The sequence below is a fragment of the Osmia lignaria genome, chromosome 2 (assembly GCF_051020975.1).
Source record: "Osmia lignaria lignaria isolate PbOS001 chromosome 2, iyOsmLign1, whole genome shotgun sequence".
In the NCBI taxonomy this organism is placed as follows: domain Eukaryota; kingdom Metazoa; phylum Arthropoda; class Insecta; order Hymenoptera; family Megachilidae; genus Osmia; species Osmia lignaria.
The window spans coordinates 9,525,892-9,544,755 of NC_135033.1; the positions used below are offsets into that span (position 1 = coordinate 9,525,892).

Here is an 18,864-nt window from a genome sequence, read left to right on the forward strand (position 1 = left end):
GATTACCGGTAAAGAATTTGGTCAGAAGACTTTGAGGTCGTTGAAGAGAGGACTTGGTAGACTCTGGAGAAGGCACAGGGGTAATGCCTCGATCACCGAGTACGACCCTTGTTATAAGGTCGCTTATCTTGGGAACGTTCTCACTGGATGGGCCAAGGGTAAGCGAATCGGTCTTTTATCTGATTCTCTTTGTCTTTAAGTCGCGCTGACTGGTCATTAAGGCTTAACGCGTTCCCCTGCGAGCCACCTTGATTAATCTTCTCGCTCACCATACGCTCGGAACAATACAACTTTTCGCAATTGTCTTTCGCATTTGGAAGATTTTAATTTGGTCCCCTCAATCTTTTACGTATCTTTAAATACTTCAGAGCCTCGGGCGTTAGATTAGGAATGTTAATTAGAGAAAGGAAAGAAAGCTCTTAGGTATGTGTGAATTTTTGGAGGGACCAGTCCCGTTAATTATCGACGGACCTTTTCTGGCTCCTTAATTATTACGTAGTTCGGTTAGCCCCCTAGCACGCGACCGGTTAATTAAACTCCTCTGGCAAACAGCAATTAACCAAGACTTGTAGAGACAACCGCGTCTACCTACAGTTCGCATTCTGAATCGCAAAGCGAATAGACATGAATGACCAGCCGGAAGTGCGCAATATTTCTTGCAGTTAGCCGACGAGCAAGGTCAACGCGTCTAACTAGCGCAATCATACGTTCGATCCATTAGTGGTGCCAGTAACGGCTGTCTTAAAAAAGAAACCACCGCACGTACTAATAAAACAGACCCGGGTGACTCGCATACCCTTAAGGCAATTATTTGATCCCCTCGAGCGATCACTCGCTAACACCACTTAACCCCTTCTTCGGATTCATGCTTTCCTACTTCCATTATTTCCTTTAGAATGCTTACCGGGTCGGTCGTTGTGTGCCCCACTCTGTAACCAATTCGTGAATTCAGCCCGCGAAATCGCGTGGGCGGATATTTAACTATTACTTTTCTTTAATATAATAATATATTTAAAATATATATCGCGGGATCTCCGGGAATGAATGGGTTAAAAAATAAAAATTAAAAAAGAAGCGTACGGTGCAACGACCGGCCATAGGCGTACACGGAGGGGACTCCTACTTTCTCTGCATACCTTTGTCTTGGACTGGGTCGGCCTTAATCATCGGGAACGCCATTATTACGGTACGTTTATTCGCAACCGCCTATTTTGTCGCGATTAATTCCTGCCTGTCTCCGGTGGCCAGACGTTCTCAGTTTTCCCTTCGAACGGAAGAGCGGACTTTCGAGAATCGAACAGACACGAAGCGTTTTACTTTCCGCGAAACCGACCACCGCCGATGCGCCGACTTTCTTGGGAACGCGGGGAAATAAAAAGAGAAATAACGTCGACTCGATGCGATCGAATGAAATCGATGATTCTTGTAATTTTTATTCAAATAGAATTTATTTGAAGAGGAAAGTTTGCCAAGGGTGGTTCTATCGGCTTTTTTTTTTTTATTAACACATAGAATACCACGATATTTGGTCGGATCTATTTGCATTCTTCTCCAAAGTGGCGCGAAGGTGAACGAGAACGAGTTCGAAGCAAAACTGGAAACTGTTAATGCGAATTGGACGAGTGGCCAATGCCACGAATACCTTGCTACGAACTCAAAATTTAGATATCCTTTCCTCTCAATCGAAACGTCTGGTAATATAGACTGGCAACGCGTTCCCTGTCACGGTAGAAACAGGCTAATTAAGTAGACAATGATACAGGGTCGATCATAATGTGTGGATTTAACCTTTGGTTGTTTGAAAAATTGCAGAGTTTAAATTTAATTTGATGGTTTTCGAGAATTTCTCTCGGTAACGATCTTCCAAATAATCATTCGCGAAATGATCGAACGCTTTTGCGGAGTTTGTTACAAACGAAAATACATAGACCTGGCAGTGAAACGAGGAGGAAAAAAAGAAACGAGACGATGGTCACGTAGGTCGCTGCTTAAAAATCTGAAATCCTCTAACTTTCGTACGTGGACCGCATGTAAAAACCCTGCAATTTTATTCTACAAACAGTGTAACCGTTCAGAACATACGGCACAAGTTCGTGGAATTTATTCGTTGGAGTAAGAGGAAAAGTTTGGGGACAAACCAGAAAATGTGACAAAATTTGACAATCATTGTATCTCATGATATGAATTTTATGAACAAAGTAATGCTCTTTGAAACGTGATATCCATACTGAGTGATCAATGCACCCTGTATATTTCCATTAACTACCGTAGATTTTCTTTGATAATAATAAAAGCACGTCGAGTTAGGATATTTTCATTTCGTAGAACACAGATGGTCATGATACAGATAGGTGCTTAACGCTGTTCAAAAATATACACATCATCGCTTACTTATGCCATCCATTCAATCGCTTTTTACTCTGTTGGATACTAGAAGTGTGGTTTTCAACAAGGTTGAATTATTCTTCCACCGATAGTTGATTTTAACCTCCTAGTGTTTGCAATTTTCTTGGGCAACCTGGGATGCTTATCGAGGGCTCTACTTTAATACATAATCGTTCCGAGAGTCAAATGTTTCAAGGATTAATTGGGAAAGATAAATAAACAGCCCGGTTTGCCCAAGAATGATTAAAACACTTTCTATAAATAAAAATTCGTACGAAATACTGAAACAAAGAACTTTGTCAGAAAGGAAGATCAGTTACGCAAAATGAAACGCTGTTATCGTCGGCAATATTGTTTCTTCATAATTGAAACTGATAGGTACGTAGATTTCTGAAGAAACGCGCACATAGCCAGCTAAAATAAATGTCGGGAGTTAAACGATGGCAATCTTATTACATGTAAATGATAATTCATCTACGTGATTGATGAAACGATTTTTCCTACTGATTATGAGAAAATTCCATTTGCTTCTTTATTGCGTTTTTTTTTATGCTTAGCTGGATTTCCTTTATTTCCTAGAAGAAATATAATGTCTTCAAAGAGCTGGTCTGTTGAAACGATCCGTCGTTTCGGTACCGCTGACATTTTTTCTAAATACTTGCAACACAATTGCAACATGAAATTTCAAATTTAAATGTCGGAGACTTTAATATGCGTTACTTGTATGCATACCAGCCGACGTCATAGTTTCGATTTGCATTTTTTATCAGGTTTCATCAATCAAAATAAATCAGAAACAAGTATCCCTTGTAATATTTACGGCTGTGACGTATACGCGATATATCATTAATCCTGACGATCATTGATATTTTCAAATTTTTCGTCCAACGTATCCATGGAATTTATGTTACGTTGTCCGCGATGAATTATTTATATCTCTTCGTCGAGGTAAAAAAACATTATACCATAGTCAAGGTATCTACTGTTACGTATTTAGATAAACTAGGCTAGTTATTTGACAAACGAGTCTCTATCACCTATTCTACTAATTACTGAATAAGTCAACTAGGGGAAGTAAGAGTGATTTAGAAACAGAATAATATCATTTTTATTAATTATTAAATATACAATTTAGTATACAAGTGTAAAGTACGAACAGCGAAGTAAATATCAATTCAAATGTCCGCGCGCAGAAGTCTCTATGCAAGTGGAGCTGCGCAGAAGCGTCTGCGCAGGTGGAGGCGCGCCGCAGGTCTATATATAAGGGGCCCCCTGCGGTGCATCGTCATTCCTCCCGGGGATGCCCGAGGGGAAGGGTGGTACTTAGGGGTATTACCACTTTCCCTGGGAAAACTTGGGAAATGATTAGTTCTGTTCTTTTCGACGAGTTCGAACGATGCCAAACGCGAGAATGCAATTTTCTGGAAAACGCGATCAACTCGGTGAACAGGGCCAACAGAAGTGTCCGAGGTAACGGAAGAAAAATGAACGGGCTACCAGCATTACCTTTAATTGGATAATACCGAACAGGGTATTACGGTGTAGCGGTCGTTCTCCACACTCGCCCTGCCTTTCCGTAGCTTCCTGTTCCGTGTCGTTCCAGATCGTACGTTTTTCCGCTACGGGAACATTCACGTCGCTCGATCGTGACGATCATTGTCAAACGGATCGGTCGTCGCTTTCTCTCGAAAATTTATTGCCGCGATATCGATTTTCAAATATCAAGAGTCTAACTTTAAAAAAAGTAGCCGACGACACTCGAGTAAATAAAAATTTCCACTTGAAAATAATAACATTGCCTTCTAGTCGAATTGCTCGTAAACAAACGAATGTTATCGTTACGAGACTTCGAGTGGAAAATGTGTGGAAAAATACCGAGCTGGTTAAAAAACAAAAAGCGCAAGAACGCTAAACTTTACCCGTCCCGCTAATCTGATTGTGAGAACAGGCCCCCGACTAATGATTTCAAGTTTCATGATTTTTTCACACGGTTCACTTTTATCGATTGTATTCAAGTTAACGCTGGTATATTACTTTATAATCCACCGCGATTTCCAACGTTACGTATCTTGATTATCTTCAAATTCAAACCCGTTATCTCTCGACACTTCTGACCGAATTTGTGATTCCACGTTGGTACATTTACGGTTAGCGCATTTCTATGGGAATTGAATTAAATTAAATCAACTGTAACTCAAGATTCTAGCTTTCCTTAAGAAAAATGGCATTACCACTTCTGTGTAAAGCAAGATTATGTAAAATTGTCACATGATTCCTATCATTTGTAAACAAATTAATATTCTCATTTATCACTTGACATTAGTTATGCACACGGCAATCGACATTTGAAGTTTCTAATAGATAGAAAAAAATTATTCTAATTTTTATACCTTATAAACATGTTGATGTCTTGCCTCAAGGGTAAAGCGTACGAGAACGTTGCCAAGGACAGTTGTAAAATTGTAACGATTACAATGATTTACCTATCTATTTTTATTTCACTAATGCTTAACCCTCTGCGCGCATTTACTAAGGTTCACCTGTTTCTCGGTACAAACAACACCCTGAGCGTCTTCTTTTCTTCCCGATTAACTCCCTCTCTTTCTTATCCTTTCATCGCTTTCTAACAGTCTTTAAGTAACTGTACCATCGTTTCCTGTATCTCTAAATTGGTAACGCGATCCAACGTTGAACGGAGAACGGCGAATCGAACTGTACCGAAGGTCAGGATACTAGAATTTATTGTTAGAACGTCGAAAAAGTAGTTAATGGAAAGCTCAATTATAAAGCGTCTAACCATACATGGACATTTTCACTGCGCCAGTGGAGTCGCGTTAAAATAATTCATGTATTTACCAAGAACAAAACAGCCTCATTTTTAGAATCCATCCCGAGTTTTAACCCGAGGGAAACATTTTATTTTCACGGTTGCAATACAAGTAATAGGTATTATGCACCGTGCAATTGTATTACGCGTAATTGTACGCTGAAAACGGACGGTAAAACTAGCGCAGAAGACAGCTTTTGTTTCTCGATTACTGTTACTCGCTGATGCCTTTCTTAATAACAGTAGAATGGTAACATTGAATAATAACGATATGCCGTAACAATAATATAAGTACTATCTTAGAAGACGTAACAGCTGTTACGAGGTAAATAGCATTGTTATTATTGAAGGCTGCAATTATTAGCGACACCGAAGTTGTATACATAAAAATGAAAAGCTGATAATTGTTCCGAGCGATTACCCCGGAAGAAATATAAGAGAAACGACATTGGTACGGTTTGATAAGAATGATTGATCGAAATCGTAGGTGAGGGCTGCGTGGAGAAACCGGTGTCGACCTTATGGCGCAATTACGTTAGCAGCAGCCGACCGGACGTGTCGATGAGGTTGACGGTCACGAACGGCGGTTTGACCGCGACGACCAAGGATCACGGTCTTACGGAGTACTGGGCTCATAGGGTGACCTATTGCACGGCACCAGCTTCCCACCCGCGGCTCTTCGTCTGGGTGTATCGGCACGAGGGTCGCAGGTTGAGGCCGGAGCTCAGGTGCCACGCGGCCTTATGCAACAAGGAATCCACCGCCAGAAGGCTGGCCTCGACTTTGAACACCAGGCTACAGCAAGCTCTTCTAGAATTCCGGCGGGACAAGGTCTCCAGACAAAATGCTAGGCAAGTAAATTCGATCGGAGATTACGGTGAGATGATTAATTTTCAATATGAAAATCGAGAACTGGTAATAGAGAATGTTGAAAGTTAATTAAGACCGGTAGCAGGATCGATCGTCGTCAACGCCGTCAATTGATAAATATGCTTTCACTGCATAAATTATAGCCGTGAGCGGCAGGAAACGTTTAATCATTCTTACAATAAGAAAACGTTGGATACTAGATTCTTGGATCGATTCGATTAGCAGAGAAATCGGGCACCGCGCCGGTCTGTGTGCCAGTAAACAGCAGCTACTACCGTAAGGCCGCGACCTCTTCACGATGAAACAATTTAGGTCGCATTCATAAATCACGATGTACGTGATCGAGTCGTGATTCAGGTTGAATCTAAAGTCGTGCGGGGTCGAAGGATTTTTCAAATGCATCGTATGCAGTGACGAGTAGTAGGGTTGATCTAGTTCTTTTTTTTTTTATTTTTCTGTTTAGATTATCCCTAGCAAGTGCTCTGTACGAGAACCCTTCCTTACCACGACGAAAGTTGCTTCTCAGTACCGGAGGTCAGAATTATCGACCTCCTCTGGAGAGGTCGAAGAGCGCGCCGAAATTATCAGCGATCGAAGAGGACATCGTTGCCGAAGAGATAGAGCAACAAAGAATCCTCGAGGAATTGAGGAGCTTGGAGAACGTGGCACGCAGCTGGCAAGATCAAGACAGCTGGAGACTCGCTCGTTTGCTCGATGCTTTGCATCGCGAGTCCTCCGATGAGAATGGAAGTATATCCAGCGGATGTGAGACAGCGAGCACCGCGACCAGCGAAGAAAGAGCCCCGGGTGCGGAGGATCATCACGCTGCAGGTCATTATTTTACGTTGGAATTTTTATTCCAAGTGGACTTAGCTTCATCGAACATTTAAGAGTGTTTTTCAGTAAGTAATCATCTGACAAAATGTTTTAATTTTTAATTAAAGGTGACGGAACGGAGCCACGAACGGACAGAAGAGTGATGTTCAGCGACGAGAGTATCGGTCGCGGTGCAGGACCTCGGAGAAACTCTGAGGGTTCACCAAATTTCATGACCTGCGCCGGAAGTCCCCGTTTCCACCGTCGCAATGTGATGATCGGTCGCAAGAGGTTTCCGTCTCGTCACGAAGAGGACGAATCGATGGAGGAAGACGAAGAGATAGAAGAACCAGCCTCCCACGTGTTCGATTTCGAGGATGCCGAGGATTTCGATGACGTAGTCGATTACAGGCCAAGGGGTGAGATATTGCGTAGGTTGGAGGATCCTCAGGAGAGGGAGAGACGGACCATGGAAAAGTACCCTGGCAGGATGAGCGAAGAGTTGTTGCCAAACGACGAATCTCCCTTTCTAACTTTAGATTCTCTCGACGAGGAAGTCGATAGCGACGAGAGTGGCTACGTCGAAGCACCACCAAAGTCTTTTTTGACTCAAGATGATCGTAAAGAGGACGAGGAGGAACGCAATAACAACAATAAGAAAGTTGAGTTAAATCAAGGGCAAACAGAATCGCAGGATGTCCTCAGAGGATCGAAACACGAAGGTTCCAAAGATGCTAAACAGGAAGAAAAGAAAGAAGAAGAAATGGAATCGAAGGAGGTGAAAGAAAAGGAAAAAGCAGACTTCATCAAGTGTCCCATCTCAGAGACTATCAAGAAACTAGCGAACGCGTCCCTAAAGAGTTCCAAGTCCTTAGAGATGACTACAAACAATTGTCTGAAAGCTCTGAATAATTTAAAAACATCCAAGTCCTTCGACGGTGTTAAAACCATCGAGATCGATGGCGAATCACCGAGTCTTCATCAACGGAAACAACTGTTGGCTCAACAGGGTGTTATCGTTTGAAAAAAAGCTCCTTCCAAATGTTCACGAAAGTTGGATGGTTCTTTGGTATTGACTAACGACAATGTAGATAGTTTGTTGTTCACTCGTCATGTTGTCGTCATCGTTAGACAATTTTCTTCGAGTTAGGAAGCTTTATAATGAGGGATGATAATCGATTCCTATGATGTTCGTTTTGTTTGATCAATAAGGAGAGTCCTTGGTACGCTGTTGTATCTGTGTTTATTGATTCCATAGAATGAAACGCATCGTGGTTTTGAGAGAACGTGTATTGTTTCGTCGAATTGTTTAGAATCAAACGGTTTTGTATTTTATACAAATAGTGGATGGTAATTTAATAGGTGTGTCTAGTAATTAGGAATTTGAAGTGAAGGTTTACACGTTGACTGCCCCAGTGAAGATGGACAAGTGTGCAGTAATAATTATTCAATTAATTGGTCATTAATATGATGGTCATTTTCTTACGAAGGACCTCGTAGAAACGTTTATAAATTAGCTAATTTCAATTTCCAGATTGAAGCTTTCAATTTAATGATGGTATTGAAAACGTTTCATCTCGTTTTTTATTTTAATTATTTAGTTGCATTGCATTTCAAGCCCCCAGTGAATTCCAATGGCAGCCAACGTGTTGTTAACATCTGTTACATCATTTAACAATTCCTCGATAATTCTTTTTTCCTTTCCAAAATCTAATACCAGTTTGAGAGTGTGTGTACTTACAAAGTTAATTCGAGAATAAGGTAATGTCGTCCGATTAATGAAATCGAACGAACATCTTTGCGAAGTTAATTGTTCCAGATTCGCACAAATTTAGAAACCGGCATATTTTGTAAATACATTTAACAAACACCGAAAGGTAATAGGAATAAAGTATCGTTAAAGAGTTCCACGTCGAATATTTAAAAACAAATAATGTCAATAAAACGGTTTCATAACATTACGTTTTATAAAAAAAACCTTCTTCTGCTTCCTGTCGAAATCATTCTGCAAATGGTGCAAAACTTAGGGTGTGTGTAAATGGTCCCTGTGGTATTTTGTGTTGGTCATTGATAATTCAATCGCGAAAAATATTCGATGAATTTGAATGGTTACACATTCGAAAGATTGAACACGATTCTTATATCAAGAACGTGCCATACCGATACGAAATGTATCTTCGTACTTTTATTACCATTTCTATTCTACGTATCAAAAATTTAGCAGAAAAATATACATATATTTGTATACGTGTCGACGAGTAATCAGGACTAAAGTACTTTGATATTTAGTGACCTATTATCGTGATAAATGTCTCATAGAAAAATTGAAATTGTGAGAATTATTGTACGAGAAGGGTTCGAGGAACAATAAAGGGAATCCCTTCGAAACTTAGGATTCGTTCTTACTTTTCGTATCATGACCTACATACTGTAATGCAACTTTTGGAACTTTGTTATTCGGACAGGTCTCGTGCCAGGAATTGGTCAATAATTACAGATCGCGTGCAATAGTGGCAGAAAGTAGGAATTTCTAGGGTATACACAGCTCTTCCTGTGAATTCAGGTCAATCAATAAAATAGGAACTTCTCCACGACTATCTACCCTGCCCCGTTTTCCCAAAGGGTTAAAGGGTTGTCTCCCAAATAACAAGTTTTCCAATTTTCCAAAAATATCGTTTTGTTTTACTATTTGGTAGGATAGATTTTATTTTGAAAAGATAGGGAAAAATAATCTTAGATTTTTTATTCATCATGTAATGCTAATGTCTTTCATTGAACGAAAAGCCCATTTATACGTAACGTTCGTTGAAGGATGGTAAAATTTCAGAGTATGTTTTAACACGGAGAATCGATTATTCAAATTTTGACTTTCTCGATACCATCTGCAGAAATGCAAAAGCCGGACGTAAGAATAATGCAAATTTAGCACATCGTTTCCGGAGTTCCTCAGGATTACCATTTAGTAAAGAGCGTTCCCCTCAGATGGCAGCAGTAGTACTTGAAACGTTAAGTGGATATTCAAAAAATGGTACATAGGAAAACCATTGGTAAATTGAATAATAAATCTCGAATAAAAATCGTATTTCAATTTATTATATGTCGATTTATAATGTAAAATTAATCTTATATTTATATCTAAGAATATCTAGGGATACCTAGAATTAAGCGTTCACTAGGGATATCTAATAAATCTTTAAGTCTTCTTCGATTAATTATGATTCTGTAGAAAAGAAAAAGTTAGGATCCACAAAAATCCTGTCCTAATTAAAAAAAATTAATAATAATATAAAATACTATACTATCCCTATTAGAATATAATATGAGATTAATTTCGAGTTCGAAATTGATGTTCACAGTACGTTATGTTAGAAAATTTCTTTTCTATTTATGTCGTTGTACGCGTAACATTTGTTTAACGTGAGTAATGTGAATAAGACGAAAGCAGATAGCAGTAATGCCATATTGAATGTGCGACGACAGCGAAATGGACCTTGCATCCAGTCAAGATCAAGGTGCCTCGTGAAGCCTCGTTTGGAGTCACGGTTCTCCATGGGTATGATAATGTGCTGCTTCAGGTTCTCGTGTGCGTCGCACACAATTATACTTGAGCTCGACTCGCATCTGTGTGACCTACTAACTTGTCCAGGCACTCACACACGTTGTTAGTGCCACATAAGTGCATGAGCAGGACGCAGGAGGCGACTTTTTATCAGGGCTGCGCTTAACTTTCGGTTTACCTTCGATTACTATTTTAATAGTAACGTTATCATTTCAGTAGTATCATTTTTTCCTTTTTCATTCATATTATTTTTACATTTCAAAATTACATTTCAATTTATTATACAATGATTTGAAATTAAAATTGATCCTGCACTTATACTTAATAGCATCTAGGGATCCCTAGCATCAGATATATCCTAGGAATATTTAATAAATCATAAGTTTTTTTTAAACACATCAGGCGTCCTTAGATATTATCTCATATAAAATATCAAAAATTCAGTAGTTCAAGTAAATAATTACATAATCAATAAAAGTTACTATTATCCCAATACTTATGGAGAACAGTGTACATACAGGTAGCGTATCGAAGAGACGTGTCATGCCCCTCCGATAGTTTAGCTGGAAGATTAGGGTGGCGAGTGGAGGGGAGAGGGCACGTGGGGCCCGCACCCATACGTACGCGAGCCGTGAATAGTGTTAACGGCCTTGCTTTATGTGGGTCATGAAACAAGGTCCCACCAGCACGAGGAGCACGAGAGAACACAGCACGCTCAACTCGAGCCCCCTGCTTGCTGTACCTCCATAGACGACCCACACACGTGTAACGCTGCGCTCTCACGCGTTTACCTGTACCAACACAATAGCTAATAATTTTATGAAAACAAAAGAAACATCATTTTATTAATATATCAAAGTATTATAATTCAGGTGTGAAGTTAGAATAAGTAGGGGGAGGAATCCTTCCCCTTCTTCTTCTCAACTAAAAATCGTCTATGTTGCTCGAGAGTGTACATTATACAATAGGCGCAAAATCTAGAGTACAAAATAACACGTTTTAATAGAAATATGTCTTCCACGTTCAAAGTTGATGGTGAACGGGGAAAGATTTGAATTCAATCGGTATCAGCGATCGTCACCTAAGAAGCTACTAATCGCGGAAGGTGGTCCGTTCACGTATTCAGCTAAACGACGATAATTTTCGACGGTACCCCGTGTACATACAGTTTTCACCGTGCGTGTGCACGCACGGTAACCACGATGCCAAGAGAAATCGAACTTGATCGTTAAGCGAGCCGCGACATGAGCTCGGCCCATTAGCCGCGTTCGAGCTTCTTTGCGCGCTGCGTGTAAGTACACAAGCCGAAAACAACCGATGTGTGTATTCATCTAAATTAATTATTACCTGTGCCATCGAAATGAATTACCGTCTCGAGGAGTCGGATCCTAAAATGATGGTACACCTGGATAGTAATTCTATTTTGGAAATTCAAACATATTCCGATAGGCTGTAATCGTTTACCTCGTTAGCATTAGATCAATTAAGATATCTTCAAGCCTCTATCTTCAAACTATCGCTAATTATTCGGAATCGTTGGCTGATTGTATTTTTTAATTTCTGATAGTCTAATGAGACGTCCTCCTCGTTACAAAAGGGTTGAAACCATGCTGATATCACTGTTCATCTTAGTAATTAGGAATTCTTCTTGAAATAGAGCATCAGATAAGGGCAAGAACAGCTAGATATAGCCATTCCACGTACCACGAATTCTTAACTGTATTTCATTTCGGTTCGCCTCACCATTTCTTTCTAATTTTCAGAAAGGCATATCCTCGAACAGTAACTCGTAAGCTTGCGCTTAATGACCCCTTAATTAGGAACTGGCGTGAGTCTCGCGGGTTATTTGTCACGTTGAATTTCTTTTTCTCAGAAGTAGATAAAACTATCTTCGTTTTCGGTTAAAAAAAAATCTTTGCACACCTCGTGCAAGCTTGGTACGACCGATGAAAGGCTTTCTCCTCGCAACACCGCCATTATAGCCTGCTTTTTTCTTTTTCTTCCAGTACATTACGAATTGTTTCACGTACGACGTTAATATTACGAGCTGGCTCAATTGCATCGACAAATTTTCTTATTTCGGGATTCTCGAAGTAGGTCTATTATTTTCAATGATAAACGAGGAGGAGGTAAATTTTTCGATGGAATAAAAACCAGTAGGTGTTGTTCTTCTTTTTCATTTTCATCCGACCGCGACCTAATGTGTCGCGAATCTTTTGACACGATCTCCAGGTGAAGTTGCGCTGAAAAGAGCGAGGAACGATAGACCAGACGATGGGAACTTTACCACGGGAATAGAGAATCCTATTACGGAGTCAGAAGTATGATGCTCCCTCGTCTGTGTACACGCGTCTGTCGCAGAGCATCTTTTTGTCTAACACATATACCTAGTGACGTCCATTGAGAAGGAGTTCAAAACACGTAATTGTGTGAACCGTACCACTCACATGATCCAAATCGTCTTTAATTATTCGTCCATTTGCGAAATTCATTTTCCCGATCTCGCCGGTGCGATTGGTTCGTCGAGTAAAAACAAACCAACGTGTTATTCTTTATAATTGCAAATATTTCATTTGCTATCTAGTTTACCGATGAAATTTCACTTATTCCCATTCGAAACGAAACGACGGAGATTTTGTTGGAAAGGTCTGACGGATTTCGAGTGTCTGGCTGAATTTTTCGCGTCGGAACTTTCTTTAAATGGTCGAAAGCGTGTCGAACTTGTAACGAGCGGATTCGACGTAATTTCGATTTCTCAGCGGGAATTCGAAATATCTTGCTGTTTCATCGCGCGACGCGACTTTGTCAAACACCTTGGTACGTTCACAGGAAGGCGTCAATACGAATCGTGCGGTGTCGTTAGCCCGAAGAACAAGGGACCAGTTCGAATTCGTACACGCGACCAGAAGTGTGTCAAATTTCGACTTGGCCCAGTTCCTGCATAATTCTTCGACACCGAGCCTCGTCGATTCCATCGTCGTCGGTTCGATGACTTGCAATTTTATTTCGAAATTTTTCAAGAAAGAAACAAAAAAAAAAAAACACACAAAAGATAAAGATTCGCGGTGTAATTATAAATTAACGTGTCGAAAGATCGCGGGTAGAAAAACGCAACCCACTGGATCAGTAAACGTATTGCCGTCATTCAGCGACACGCAATTGTTATGTTAATCATTTCGCACGTTTCATCTATCGAAACAATCCGTTGCCCTAGAACCTCCAAGCTGTGAGAAGTGGTTCGTAGATTACGTTCAGCTGGTAACAAAATAATTTCTCCTCTGTATTTTGCATTCAAACGATCGAGAATCTCTTCCTCGGTTAGACGATAGAAACATTATCTGAAACAGAAGGTTATTAAGAAATTCGTTATATAATATTCCATGAAATTTTCCAAATTTTCATGTCCCCCTCGATGTAGATTGAAAATAGATAGAAAAAAAATTTCCAAGCCCGATGATACACGGCTGAGTAGTAAAACGACGCCGATCGGAGCCGTAGAATAGAGCCACTCTTCAGGATCCTGAACCGAGTCGGGTTGCTAAGTGTGCCGTGTAAGTGGAACATCGCTGCCTGGCACCGACGACCAAGTATACCAACGTAGTGTAACATCGTGCTCCTCCTTCGTCGTTTCTCTTTGTCCTTCCACCACCTAAAGTCTCCTCCTTCCCCTCCTGACAAGGCACTCCCCCTTTTACCGTGTCCGTGTACACGGTGAAAGACTTTCTTTAAGGAGGTTCTACACTGACTTCCAACACGGTATATCATCTACCGCGTTTACTGGACGATGCAACTCCTCGCGTACAAGAGGATGTCCATTGTCTCTGCTGACCAGGCTATAATCGAGCCTCGATCTTCCATCCTCGAAAATGCCTACCTTCCTCAACTACTCTGCGTGACGGAACCGCTTCCAATCATCGTTTTCATTTCTTTTCGAAATAAACGAATACCGGAAACCAAAAGTGTGTACAGAAACCCTTCCGGTACCAAGGGCGAGGATTTCTCTCCTTGGGAAATGATCACAACGGTAGCGTATTACTCTACCGATAGTTTCTTCTTCTCTTATTTCCGGTGCCCCATAGTATTCCGGGCATAACCTTTAGGACCGTAACCCCGTTATATTATTACATTTAACAATGGAGGTCGTAGTCTTTATTCTAACCGATGCACCGTTCGTATAATTCGTTACGGAAGCTGTCTCGAGTCCTTTGTTCGAAGCTGATTCTTCTCCTCGTCTCGTGTAATTTGACGCGTCCTCGCAGCCTCCGTGTGGGTGTACGCAGATTATTCTCTGACCCTTATGGGTAGTACGATTCCGCGCGACAGAGAAAAGGAAGTTTCATGGGATTCGAGAAAAATTTAAGCTCACATTTTTTTTTTTTTATTCGTTCGCAGGTTACCAGCGATCCTCGACGATCAACTCTCGTTAAAGACTTTCTAGATTCTGAAATTATTTACGGACAATGACAGTAATTAAAGGATGATCAAAAGAAGTCTGTTTTCGAGAAATCGAGACACGCGATACGAACGATGGCACGTGAGGTGTACGCAGAATCCGGCCGTGGGTCTCTTCGAGACGCTGCCATACTTAAAGTGAAATAAAAGTAAGAAAAGGAGCACGTACGCGTGAGAGGAGATCCGGATACGCGGAACACGCAACGGAGGAGCCAACATCTTTGCCCGCTTCCCGATTGGCTAGTCCCATAAATACACCGAGGGTTCGTTTCGTCAAGTATTACACTCGCCTGCATATTTCGGACCGAAAACTTGCTAACTTTCACCTTGCCAATGTCGTATGCGTTCCGCTTCGATTAAGCTTCCACGAAATGGCTAACTTTTATCCTCGCGAATGGTCATTACCCGCGATAAGGTAAATACGAGCGATCGCGCGTTAACCCCTTCAGGGAAATCCTCTTTTCTTACCCCTCGAACGGCAGTGCAATGGAATTTTAAAAAAATTTCCTCCAAGGGTAGTGAAATTCATCCCTGGGAAAATTAACGTTGTCAGTCGATTAGGAAAGAAAACACAGGGGATGGTAATTTTTTATTTCTGAGGGGGATCGTTAGAATTCCGTTAGAAGGATACGAGGGGATGTTTTTGTTTAGAAAGAAATTCTCAGTTTCGTATTACGGTAACAATCATTTAATCGAACATTTCTTTTATAAATAATCCACATCTTCTGACTTTATACAAATTACAAATTCCGCAGCCACCGACAACACAGGAGACAAACAAATGCCAACGAGAATTCGTGGATCGAGTAAGGAAGGACGATCTCGAATTATAAATTAACGTTAGAGGGTTATCGGCCTATCGAACAAAAGCTAATGAGTATTTCTTTGAAAGTAATTGCGGTTTAGAAAGCATAACGGGTGTCACCCTCCGTCGGTCGATCCATCGAAGGCTCTTAATTCGTCCTTGACGACGATTCGAATGTAACGGTAAAACTAAATACATCATTCTTTCGATTGCAATTAAATTTAAAAAAAAGAAAAAGAAAGAACCCGTAAACAAGCCTCGACAGACACGACCATTGAATACAGGGGAAGAACGTCGAGTCGTATCTTCGAAAATGAATGTCGTCGTACATGTTACATACGGTGCGTCAAGATGAAGAAGAAAAGCTAAAAATAGGGGGATAAGTGAGGGATGAAAAACTTAAATAACAATCGACTATCTTACAAAGGTAAAAAAACCGACAGAAAGTAGGGGAAGTTGGATGGGGGTGGGGATCGGATGAAAATAAATAACAATAGAAAGAGAGAAAGGACTGCGGATAATGAGACCGTGAAAGTATACATATAATATAAAAGCATTATAAATAAGAGAACAAGCGATAGAATCTATTCTGAAAAAAAAAAAAAGGAAAAAAAAGTAATAAAATAAAAATAAAGAGTAACGTATTTGGAAGAGCTTAGGTACATCCTAAGCGAGGTCCATACGCTTGGCCCCGCCTCTCGTAGTTTTCGTCACTTCCTTCCTACGTCTAATATTTTATATATGTTACAATCTAACTATCTATATGCATATGTATATATATACTCTCTATGTTCGAACGTTCGGCATATTTCTTCTTCTACGTGTACATATACGCACGTACCCGCATACGCGTGTGCCCTATTTAGCGATATTTACACACGGTGTTACAGTGGGTTTCACTCACTTATAACGTCGTCAATATTAACACAGCACGAGAGATCATCTCACTTCCGTTTGATCGTATTCCTCGTAACATAACGTGGCCCCGCGAAAGAGAACCGTCGCGTTGCTCGAGTTTCGATAAAAAGGGCTTCATACCCATCTACCAGTGTCCCGATCGTCATCGATTATTGCACCTGCAGAACTTTGCACTCTTGTCGTCTTCCTCGTGTTACCACGTTGAACATCCGGTTAAAGTCGGGCCCTGCGGCGTTCCTCGATAATGCAAAAGTTTCAAGCGTCCTCGAATCGTGAACGTTTCTTCCCGATCAGGCTCACTTCCGATCCACATTGCCATTTAGGTACTTACAGTAATATGTTAGGTACACTCAAAGCATTCTCTGAGAAAAAGAAGCTGCGCGAATCTAATCCCTGCCGATCCTCTTGTGTATTTGTTGATGCTTGATCAGATGCGCCTTTTGTCGGAACGCTTTGCCGCACACCTCGCACCTGAACGGTTTCTCGCCCGTGTGCGTTCTCAGGTGTACCTTGATGTTGCTCTTATTCAGGAATCCTCTGTTGCAGATGGAGCACCTGTGGACGGGTTTCTCCTTGCCGCCGATCAAGCCGGACTCGGTGCCGTAGGGTAGCGCGGTCGCGCCTGTCCCAGGACTCTTCTTCGAGGGATTCTGGGAGCCCGGTGTGGGTCGCGACCTTTTTCTCGGATGCGAGGGTGCGGCGAACGAAGAGTGCAACAAGTGATCCGGACTACACGAGGTAGAGACTCTGCCGGGTGGACTGACAGGTGGATAGGGACTGGTCGATGAGGGGGTTTCACCGCAGGAGGCATTTTGAAGACCGGCACTCGCGGATTGTAGCCTGGCGTTGAGCAGAGGCGCGTAACCGTGCGTCAGCAGACTCTGCAATGTCGAACCGTGTTGTTGGCTCTGGGTGGATGGCGTCGCCGTCGCGTATATCTGCGAGTAAGGGCTGGGCGAGGTTGTTTCTTGGGCCTTGGGCGAGCATGCGGTGTCGATCCACTCGGCGATGTCGATCCAGTCGCGCGACGCGTCCGGATCGTGCTCCGAGCCTGGCCCATTTCCACCACCAGGAACCGTCGTGTCGGCGATCGCGGAACCGATGATCTCCGCTATGTCCTCGATGTCGTAATCTACTTGCTGAGTGGATTGCGGCAGCTGTTGCTGTTGGTGATGATGATGGTGCTGTTGTTGTTGCTGCTGCTGCTGCTGCTGCTGCTGCTGCTGTTGTTGCTGTTGCTGCTGCTGCTGGTGTTGGTGATGCTGCTGTTGTTGTTGCTTTTGACTACCCTGAGGGCACGGCGTGCTGGATGATACGACGGGAGACTCGTAGTATTCCTGATTCGAGGAAGATGTCGGTGAAGAGGAAGGTAAGGAGGGCCTCTGCGCGGACGAGGCTATCGTGTGATAATGATGACCGGGTATTCCATTGATGCTCAGGTGTCCCGTGTAACCCGTGAAGGGTGGAAGAGGTTTTAACTCGGCCAACGACTGGGCCGATGCTACGCCGACCGATGAACCGAGGAGAAGAGTGTCCCACGCATCCTGCAGACCAGCTGCCGTTTGCTTGACATCGGGAGGTTCCAGGAAATCCGGTCCAGTCGCTCCCCACGGCGACAAAAGTAGACTGTCCACGCCGACCACTTCGGCAGGTGATCCACCGACCACGATCCCAGTTCCCTGGCTACTGTGAGGCGGCTCGACCCCGGTGGACGTGAGATGCGGCGGCGCTGCCGGTGGACCCGATTGAGTCTCGTACTTCATCTCGATCACGATGTCGGAGTTTGGTGAAACTCCGCCGGTACAGGGTGGTACGATCACGTCTTTGACCAAGGAACTTGTTTGACTCTTGCCGCCGGTATGTTTCGACAGGCACCTGGCTTGGCCGGCGATTATGTCGTACGGCGACGTGGCGGTTAATTCTTCCTCCTCGCCGGTATCCAGAACGTCCTGCGACGATTGACTTAGAGGGTATTCTACCTTGATGTTGCGCACCGGGTTCTGTTCCTCTTGCTGTTCCTGATTCCGTTGCGTATCCGCGGACGGATACTCGAGTTTGATGCACGATCGCGGCAGAATGTCCTCGTCGTTGTCGTTCCTGCAGGGGGCCGTCGAGATCCGCGATGTCGACAGCAACGAGCTTAACAGAGAAGCGTTGAAGGTGGACGTCGAGGACGAAGACAACGACGTTGACGCTGATGAAAATATAGCGCTTGTCGTTCTTCGCTCCTCC

The 18,864-nt window shown here is 42.3% G+C and overlaps 2 protein-coding genes across 2 annotated transcripts; one reads left to right on the forward strand and one right to left on the reverse strand.

Annotated features, from left to right (window-relative positions):
• Window positions 1-14: 14 nt before the first annotated feature.
• On the forward strand, window positions 15-15,958 carry LOC143305232 (uncharacterized). The gene is made up of 3 exons (XM_076690746.1): window positions 15-158; window positions 6,546-6,913; window positions 7,027-15,958. Exons 1-3 carry the CDS (start codon window positions 148-150, stop codon window positions 7,920-7,922), a joined length of 1,275 nt encoding a protein of 424 aa, XP_076546861.1. The 5' UTR covers window positions 15-147; the 3' UTR covers window positions 7,923-15,958.
• Window positions 15,959-17,018: 1,060 nt separating this feature from the next.
• On the reverse strand, window positions 17,019-18,395 carry ich (zinc finger protein ichor). Its single transcript, XM_034333967.2, has one exon. The coding sequence runs from the start codon at window positions 18,393-18,395 to the stop codon at window positions 17,019-17,021; it is 1,377 nt and encodes a 458-aa protein (XP_034189858.2).
• Between the last annotated feature and the right edge of the window lie 469 nt (window positions 18,396-18,864).